The sequence below is a fragment of the Gossypium hirsutum genome, chromosome A01 (genome assembly GCF_007990345.1).
Source record: "Gossypium hirsutum isolate 1008001.06 chromosome A01, Gossypium_hirsutum_v2.1, whole genome shotgun sequence".
NCBI lineage: Eukaryota > Viridiplantae > Streptophyta > Magnoliopsida > Malvales > Malvaceae > Gossypium > Gossypium hirsutum.
The window spans coordinates 11271781-11281953 of NC_053424.1; the positions used below are offsets into that span (position 1 = coordinate 11271781).

At 33.9% G+C, this 10173-nt stretch overlaps 1 protein-coding gene across 1 annotated transcript; it reads right to left on the reverse strand.

Moving 5' to 3' along the window:
• Window positions 1-973: 973 nt before the first annotated feature.
• LOC107952951 (uncharacterized) lies at window positions 974-9946 on the reverse strand. Its single transcript, XM_041076066.1, has 6 exons — window positions 9720-9946; window positions 9520-9597; window positions 7196-7250; window positions 1927-2067; window positions 1595-1839; window positions 974-1514 (listed from the first exon to the last, which is right to left on the reverse strand). Exons 4-6 carry the CDS (start codon window positions 2060-2062, stop codon window positions 1164-1166), a joined length of 732 nt encoding a protein of 243 aa, XP_040932000.1. The 5' UTR covers window positions 2063-2067; window positions 7196-7250; window positions 9520-9597; window positions 9720-9946; the 3' UTR covers window positions 974-1163.
• Between the last annotated feature and the right edge of the window lie 227 nt (window positions 9947-10173).

The window sequence follows — 10173 nt, forward strand, 5'->3', positions numbered from 1 at the left end:
CGGCGCTTTTTCTACAAACGCCGCAAATTTTGGCAGATTTGCAATATTTCTTTCACCAATATCCAGCCCTTCCTGCATTAAAATCCAACCAAATACAACAAATATAGTATAAAATGCAGCCAAAAACAGCAAATTTAGCATAAAAATACAACCAAAAAATTAATTCTAAATGATACTTCAAATTTAACTAAAGATATATGATATAATTAATAAATAAAGTATAATTTAAAATATTTTTACAATAATGTTAAACATGACAAAACTTAAAAACATTCTTACAATAAGAAAACTAATGTCTAAGATGGCGGCTTTTGCGATTGCTGAAACATATGCATCATCTGCTGAAGCTGTAGCTGGAGGTCATCGTACTTTTTGCTTTGCTCTGCTACCATCGCTCGTGCCTCTGCCTCTCTCGCTGCAGCCGCTGCCTCCCTCTCTGCTGCCTCCGCTCTAAAGTTGTTGCTGGAGTTCTTCATATTTTCGTTGAACCTCGGCAATTTGCTCAACCGTGTTCACTTGCATCTGAGCTATCTGGTCTCTTAACCTCTGAACTTCAGCTTGAGCTTGACTTCCGGAAGGCATGTATTGCTGGGAGCCGGATCCAAATATTGGGTCGGAGTAACACCAGATTCTTGAAATCAAACCCGACCGTACCTTTCAGGACCCAAAACTTCAGTGATAATTCTATTATCAATGTTCTCAAGATTAACAGAACTATCACTCGAAGCAATCGCTTCATATTCCGCCTTCTTCTCCTTTAGTTTCTCCTAAAAAATCAATGAAAGAGTTAGAAACGAAATATATAATAAAAAGGAATGCAACATAACTTAACATTATTTAAAACTACTAATGATGAATTGAATTAAACAATTATAATTAAAGATTATAAATATTTAGAATAAATCAAATTAAACAATTATCATTAAAGATTATAAATATTTAGAATAGATCAAATATTATTAAGTAAATATACCATAATTTCTCCAGCTTCGGATGTCATAGGAGATCCATCTTTCTTCCTATGTGTAATCTCAAAAAGCTGAAGGCGTCCAACTTTTTGTCCGGATTTAACTTCCTACAATATAGTAGTAAGAATATTATTTAATAATAGAAAGTTATTAATATTTGAAAGAATTAATAAATTCATAATACCTCGGCCTCAGCTACAGAAGCAAAACTTCTCGACCCTGCCGTGTGCGTGAATTTTTGTTTTTGCCTGCTGCTTGTTCCAACTCGATCACGGTCCTACATAATAAAATTATTATTACGTATAAAGTAAACACTATATATAAGAGTTTGGAAATACGCAATACCTCTCCTTTCTTTGAATTCCAAAATCTAACCGCATCTTCCCATTGATACCTCAGCATTCCCGGCGGAACATTTCTCAATTTTTCCTCGAGGCTTATGTCTTTCTTAAAATATTGTTTCTTTAAAGTGCTTTTATTGTCTCTCCATCTTTTACCTAATGCCTTCTTGATATAATCATCGGAGACTTCTAAAGCAAATCTCTCCTAAAAAAACATAAGTTTAGAATGTAAATATAAATGAAACTTAAACCAAAGTATTATAAATTGCATTCACATTTTGTTACCTTAATATTAGCGAGAGCCTGATTTTTGTTGCTATCAAGCATGTGATGCCATGATTCATAGTTGATGGGCAACATATTTGCATTTCGTGCTAAAATGCCCAAATAGTCTGCTAAAAGTCGAGCTTCAGATCCAACAGGCTGACCATGAGTATTTCTACTTACTTTAACATGCTCGACAGGATCTAAGTCGTATAAATATTTAAGCAGCGTACGTCCTCGAACTCTACGCGTCCCACCACTTTCAGCTGAAAAATGATATACTATTATTATATTAAAATTGACAAATAATTCAATAATAAAAGTCAACACATGTAAAATGAACATAACATTACTTTGAAATTCTTCAGGCTCATCAAGTGTCTCCGGCACATTCGAAGATCCAACAACTGTCTGCTGTTCATTATTTCCTTCTTCCGAATTTGGAGTATTCTGGACAATACTTAAATCTCTTAATCTTCTTCTACGCATTTTTCCTGCAATACACATAAAATAGTTAAAGTTTTAGTAACAAATTACAACAATAGTAATACATATAAAATAGTTAAATTTTATAACATGACAAAGATTAAAATTATAATATTACATATAATTAAAAAATTGTAAAATCTTACTACATCATTATTCGTAAATATCTTCATCCACATCATGTCGAACCCATTGATGTTGTGTATTAGTACTAGGGATATTTTCATCTAAGTTTTGTTCTGGAAAAGGTAATGTTTCTGATCTTTCGACGATGTCATCTCTACTTCCATTACCCATTTCAAACAAGTCTCTAGGGGTGTTCTGGAGTACAACATACCAATCCTCATCAGTTGGATCTTTCGAATAAAAAACTTGTTTCACTTGAGAGGAAAATACATATGGCTCGTCCATCAATTGTTGTCCAGTGTGAATCAAGCGAGAGAAATTCAACATTGTAAAACCAAATTGATCTTCTTTAATTCCTCGAGCAGTATTAACATCAGCCCAATCACACCAAAATAAGACAACTTTCCATCTGCCATAGTAATCCAACTCAATAATGTCGGTAAGAAGTCTGTAATACTCCACATTACCCTCAACCGGATTACTGTCCCTAGCACTAGCATAACTTGTAATTGAAGAATTAACAACTCCACAATTTTGAGTTCTCCTCATTTTCTCACGATACTTTGTATAAATTTTGTATCCATTGATGGGGAAGGCACTATATCTTTTTATTATTCTGTTCGGACCTTGAGAAAGCCATTTAACTTCGTCATTGACGTCCTTTCCACTCCAAACCTATTGAATCGAAAGTAAATTGAATAATTAACTAAATTTCGGGATTATATGTAACTTATTAACTTTAGTTACATACCGTTTGACTTAACCATTCATGAAAAGATTCTGTGAATAACTTATTAATCTCTCGATGTTGCAATCTTCGAGAGCATGCACGAGATCTCAAAATTTGTTTGTACTCACTATATTAAAAACAAGTGTAATTGGTTAGAAGATAAACAAATCAAAATGACGAATATGTGAGGAAATTTTAGAACTTACTTGCGTAATGGTTCAACTAAATCGTGGTGAAAAAGTACATATCGATGTGCTTGTATCCATGATATATCATCTAATTCTGCAATTTCAACTTTGCCGATTGGTTCTCTATAACTTTGGAATAAATAAGTTTCGGCCAAGTTATGATCATTGAGCTCAGCATTTCTATTTGGTCTATTCAATCGTGTTTCAACATCTTCTAAATATCTAGAACAGAATGTCATGCACTCATCTGCCAAGTAGCTTTCAGCAATTGATCCTTCTGGATAACGCTTATTGCGACAATAAGATTTTAATTTGCTTAGGAACCTAAACACGATATACAATATTTATCAAAAGTTGTAACTGAATGTATAGACGCGAATAAATAAATACTTGACAAATAAATTAGCACCTTTCTATTGGATACATCCATCGATAAAAAACCGGTCCACCAAGTATTGCTTCGTGAGGGAGATGGATTACCAAGTGCACCATAATAGTGAAGAAGGAAGGTGGAAAGATCTTCTCCAAATTGCATAAAGTCAAAGCAGCTCGATCCTATACTTTCTTAAGTTCTTCAACATCCAAAACTTTGCCACAAATAGCTTTCATTATATTGGATAGTTCAATTATACAGGACGTCACATTTTTTGACATGCAGCACCGTAAAGCAACTGGGAGTAAATCTTGCATCAAGATGTGGTAATCATATGTTTTAATGAATATAATCTTCGATCTTTAAGACTCACACATCTAGATATATTTGACGCATACGCATCCGGGACCTTTATATCCTTAAACACCATACAAAACACCTATTTCTCTTCCTTTGACATTGAAAAAATAGAAGGCGGCAACCGATATTTCCCATTCGGAAGTACTTGAGGATGAAGATCGCGCTGAATTCTCATGTCAACTAAATCAAGTTGACTCTGAAGATTGTCTTTTTATTTTCCATCGACATTCAAAATTGTCCCAATTATGTTCTCGCAGACATTCTTCTCAATATGCATGACATCAAGATTGTGGCGTAAAATATTATGCTCCTAATAAGGCAACTCAAAAAAAATACTTCTTTTTTTTCCACAAGTCGGCCTCATTAGGATCATCCTCTTCGTCAGATTCATCATCGGATCCATCCCTCGATCTTCTCTTTGATTGCGTGTTAGGTGGTTGATTCATCTTCCCATAACTGAAGTTGATATCTTTTAACATAAACAAGATTTTAGATCCAACGGTCTGCTGAGGAGCTCCTCTATACTCTTCAGTACCGTCAAATAGAGTCCTCCGAAATCTAAATTTATGATTTCCATCTAACCACCGACGATGGCCCATGTAAGAGAACTTCTTCCTATTGTACAACCACTTCGAACAAGTTTGCGTAGCACAACAAGGACAAGCATAACGTCCTTTAGTACTCCAACCCGATAAATTAGCATAAGCCGGGAAATCATTAATTGTCCATAATAAAGCTGCACGTAAATAAAAGTTCTCTTTTCTTAATACATCATATGTCTCAACACCCGACCATAATTGTTTTAACTCTTCAATAAGTGGCTGCAAATAGATGTCAATATCATTTCCGAGACCTTTCTCTCCAGGAATAATCATTGATAAAATAAACGAAGATTGCTTCATGCAAATCCATGGAGGCAAATTGTAAGGAACAAGCACCACAGGCTAAGTACTATACGAAGTACTCATGATTTTAAATGGATTAAATCCGTCAGCTGCTAGCCCAAGCCTCACATTTCGAGGATCGCTTGCAAAGCTTAAAAATTTCATGTCAAATGATTTCCAAGCTAAAGAATCCACAGGATGTCTTAATAATCCATCATCGGTCCGTTGATCATTATGCCACCTCATAGATTTGGCCTCCTTTGACGACATGAAAAGCCTTTGAAGTCTTGGTATTAGGGGAAAGTATCACAAAACCTTGACTAGCTTCTTTCTTAACTGTGCCCCACCTTCATTCGCATTCACATCTTCTGTATTCCCATTCATCCAACGAGACTTGTCGCAAACATTACAACACTGTTGGTTCTTCTGATCACCCGAGTACAACATGCAGTCATTTGGGCAACTATGAATTTTATCGTACCCAATGCCCAAATATTTTATTAGTCTCTTCATATCTTGACAAGATTGGGGGATTTTCGCAAAAGGAAACATCTCTCTCAGAAACTTGAGCAGCATTGTAAAAGAATTTCCAGTCCACCCTCCCAAACATTTTAAGTGAAATAAACGAATGCAGAAAGACAATTTCGAATATTTTGATCCCTCATAAAGTTTTTCGTTCATTTCATTAAGTAAATTGTAGAACTTCGCCGCTTCTTTATTTGGCTCCTCATAAGGTGCACTTGTTCTCGTTTCGCCAAAAACATTTCCACCAATATTACAATCATCGGATGCAATAAAGTCAGGTGGAAACGATTGCTCACCATGATTGTGCATATTAAATGCATCCCGCAACATACCTTCCATGTCATCTTGTCTAACATACTGATGGTAATCAGTATCAGGATAAGTCGGATTAATCATTGAAGAAGTTCCACTAGATGTACACTCTCTATGGAAAATCCATTTTTTATACCCCCGAATAAAGCCATCAACAATTAGATGTTCGTAGACACAACTTCACGAGTATGCCAATTGATGTTGCCACACTTCTTACACAGGCAAAGAATCATATTCTCTTGGCTTGCATTTTGAAATGCAAAATTCAGAAAAGTTTGTACTCCATTTCGATAGGCGTTGCTTACCCTTGACAATTTCATCCAACTCCTATCCATTTCGTAGTTCTTGAATTCTAAAGTTGACAATAAATTACACAGGTAAGTTGTTTATTATGTAAGTCTTGATATGATATATTTTTATGTTTTATGTAAGTTATGTAGATTATGTAAGTTATGAAATTTGAACTTTAAACTATATGCTTTTAAGGAAACTATTAGATTACACTACATGTATTAGTTAAGTTCCGTAAGTTGTTATGTACGTTATGTGAGTTATGTAAATTATGTAAGTTATGTGAGTTATGTAAGTTATTTTTTAAGATTCATCATACGTGGCGTTGTTACACCTAGGGAGGATCCATTATATCTTACAGCTCGATATAAGGCAACCCGTCAGGTTTCCAGCCTATATACTTTGAATCTTTAAAATATTTAAAAAAAGGTTGGAGAGAAGGTCAGCTATTGTTGTAATTTTAATGGACAAGCAAGCTACATGGTAATAAATATTCAATAGTAAATGAGCTCGATAGAACTTTTTTCAAGTCTTTTTGAATTTTTTAAGATTCATCATACGTGGCGTTGTTACACCTAGGGAGGATCCATTATATCTTACAGCTCGATATAAGGCAACCCGCCAGGTTTCCAGCCTATATACTTTGAATCTTTAAAATATTTAAAAAAGGTTGGAGAGAAGGTCAGCTATTGTTGTAATTTTAATGGACAAGCAAGCTACATGGTAATAAATATTCTATAGTAAATGAGCTCGATAGAACTTTTTTCAAGTCTTTTTGAATTTTTTAAGATTCATCATACGTGGCGTTGTTGCACCTAGGGAGGATCCATTATATCTTACAGCTCGATATAAGGCAACCCGTCAGGTTTCCAACCTATATACTTTGAATCTTTAAAATATTTAAAAAAGGTTGGAGAGAGGGTCAGCTATTGTTGTAATTTTAATGGACAAGCAAGCTACATGGTAATAAAATTAATTCATACTTATTCATACTTAAGAACATACGCATTGGAACCAGTAGCAATGAGAAGAACATACGCATTGGAACTAGTAGCAAAGAGATCCAAAGGATAAGCAGAATAAGCAAATTAAAAAATTTAAAAACAACATAACAAGTCTCTAAGGATAAACAGCATAAGCAAATTAAAAAAATAATCAAAGGACAGACTTGAAATAAGTTAAAAACATGATCCATTAATGATCCATTAAAAAACAAGTTAAAAACAAATTTAACAAATTAAATATACATACCTATTTGAAATTGTAATTACCTTGTAATTAGCTCATGGAATACATACCAAATATAATCTCCTAGAAATAAAGATTTAGCAAATTAAATATACATACCTCTTAGAAATTATAAATTGGATGGAAGAGTCAATTCTAGCAAAGTAAATTACACCTGCAAACAATAAACAGCCATAAAATAAAAAAATAATCTGACTCAAATATGCATTTCAATAACATTATAGCATCAACTTAAATTATTAAATTGGTTGAGCTACGGTAACACCCTCAGCTTCTTAACAACACTTTTGCCAATTCACTCTAGTTCAAAATTTATTAAAAAAAGGTAAATATTTAAAGGATCCTTACTACAGTAATGGCATCCTCCAGTCTAATTATCATCGAGATTCAAATTTAAGAAGAGCTACTAAATCACTAACATAGATACTTGAATTGCGATGTGTCCGGTAGAATATATTAAAAAATTAAAAAGAAAAAAAAAACTCATCGCAATCTAAGCTTTATTGTCGAAAACTAGGTTCAAATGTGTTTCTCGATTAGTTCTTGAATTTTTTGTCACTAGAACTTTTAGGTGAAGAACAAAAAAAGATAAATATGTTTATAAAGGAAATAATATTTAATCTTTTTTTTGGATATTTTAGTTAAAAATTATATCGTGCCACAAAATGATTGGTTAAGGGAATTTCTTTAACAACAGAGATAAAATGGGTAAGTGGTATAGTTTAAGTACCACTTATGACAACAAAAAAGTTTAAATATCAATTTGGGAAAATAAGTATAGTTTAGTTATCATTTTGTGATTTAAGTATATATATTTTTTATATAAAAAATATAAAATGAAAAAAAACACTTAAAACAAGTGAATTAATCATTATTCAATTGAGTTAAATCCATTTAACTCATCACAGAAGTTTAGGGTAATATGCTGGAAAATGGATAACCCCAATGTCATGATGTACAAATGGATAGCCCCATCTTCCTTTTTTTCCAGCCGGCAAACAATTGATCCGACACAGATGTCATTATAATATGCTGAGTTAGCATGCAAAAGAGTGATTGTTAGAACAAAATACTAATTTTTGGATAACACAGGCTATTCTCCAACTTACTCTCATCAGGTCTCAACTCATGTAATAGCTACGTATAACAATCACATCATCTGTTACGTGAATATGCATGCGTCACCACAAACAATTTATTCCGAGCCATCAAATTGAATAAAAAATAATTAATTACAGCTTTCTAACCATCAATGTGTAACATAGTCATTGATATCATATGATGAAGCCACTATGACAGAGACATTACAAACATGCTCTGCACATTCATAAGATCATAGAGTTAAAAGAGGATAGAGTTGCTCCAAACTTCAATTGAGTGTATTTCTTAGAGCATGACTTGAGGATTAAGGAGAAAATAAAACAAATATGCAGTTACCAAGACAGAAGGAAACAATAAGATAACTTCTCTCCAAAAAGTAACAGGTTTTGAAATTTCTACAGTTTCTGTGAAAAGATGTAGACCATCAAGCTCAATAGGTGCCCTCCAATGCAAGGCAGCAAATTTCAGAATCAGGAAGTCTTTATCCAGGGTTTTTATGACTCTAAAGTTCGCCAAAAAACTTCAGGGATAGCTACTACCCGCTATTTAACAGTGTAAAAGCAATGCAGGATAAGGAAGGATGTATTAACGTTACACAATACGCAGAAGATCATGGAAGAAAAGGTGACTGGACCAGCTAAGATTGGTAACATAAATATTTGAGTGTAAGGCAGCACAAGCACAACAGCAGAAGCAAAGAGTGTTTTTGAGGCATGTTTTCATGAGGATGACTGGTGACACGCATTTTTAGAGTTTAATAAGCCCAGAATATTGACCATTGAAACCAAAACACAATAAATAGAGCAAGCAATTCAATATAGGTCGGGTTATCTAACCTAAACTATCTAATCCAACAAGGAATTGCTTCTACCAATGATCACATAAGAAGACACTAAACTGATAACCGAAAACATGTTTACGGTATCGAAGGTCACTCATGTGTAGGTTGTAGTTTCAAGACAGCCAAGTTCATCATTCAGTAACTTGAAACATCAAGGATAAAGTTTCTAGTCTTGGAGAATCTATACATATTAAACCATTTTCTAATCATGTATAATCAAATGCCAATATAAATCAAACTAGCCCATAAAAGGCCATCAATCTTCCAACTCAAAGAACCAAAAAGCCAAAATCAAATGCAGAAATCAAAACCAACAAAATAAATTCCCATAATAGGAAACTAACTACATGCGCAGAGGGAAAGAGAACAACAATAAAATTCCCAATAGATGGCATATACTAAAGAACACAAAAGAAAAAAAAATATATAAATGTCAGCATGCTAAAGTCTAGGGTTCAAAAGAACAAGTAAATGAGAGTACCTTGATTTGATGGACTCGCCAAAGGTAGCCTTCAACCGAGTTTGATTTCAAAATGAAATCCCTTAATCTTTCTGCTTGCTGCAAAAATAAAACAGAAGTGAAATCGAAGTCGAAATGAAATAAAAAATAAACAACTTGCTTGCTGCAATGAAATCAAAATGAAAGAAGGAGCTTTAGGTTTGATTAGAAAATTATAATACCTGTCGATTGAAAAGAGAGAGGGAGACGGCAAATGGGTTTGATTTGGGGAAATTTTGAGGTTTAGGGGGAACTATGATTTGGGGGAACATAAGGGTTTCGGGTTTGCAATAGGGTGAAATGACTTAGTCTGAGAAAGGTTGAGAAAGAAAAGGGAATTGGGAAAGAAAGGGGAATCGGGGGAGAGAAATAGAAGTACAGGCTGAGAATGGCTGAGAAAGAAAGTGGAATCGGGAAATAAGGGAATTGGGGAGGGGGAGAAATAAAACGGCGTCGTTTCAATCAAAACTAAAATTTAGCCGCGTATTTTATCAAAACGGTACCGTTTTATTTAAAATAAATTACTTTTTTGCGGCATTTTTATCATAAATGCCGCTATTGCTTGCCTTTTGCGGCGTTTTTATATAAACTCCGCTATTGCTTGCCTTTTGCGGCGTTTTTATCATAAACGCCGCT

What these genes read in the sequence shown, in the direction of transcription:
- LOC107952951 (XM_041076066.1), bottom strand. Translation starts at nt 2,062, where the DNA reads ATGCGTAGAAGAAGATTAAGAGATTTAAGTATTGTCCAGAATACTCCA. An exon ending in TGAGCCTGAAGAATTTCAAA is followed by an intron (nt 1,840 to 1,926) that starts GTAATGTTATGT and finishes ATCATTTTTCAG; the next exon opens with CTGAAAGTGGTGGGACGCGT. An exon ending in AGGCTCTCGCTAATATTAAG is followed by an intron (nt 1,515 to 1,594) that starts GTAACAAAATGT and finishes ATGTTTTTTTAG; the next exon opens with GAGAGATTTGCTTTAGAAGT.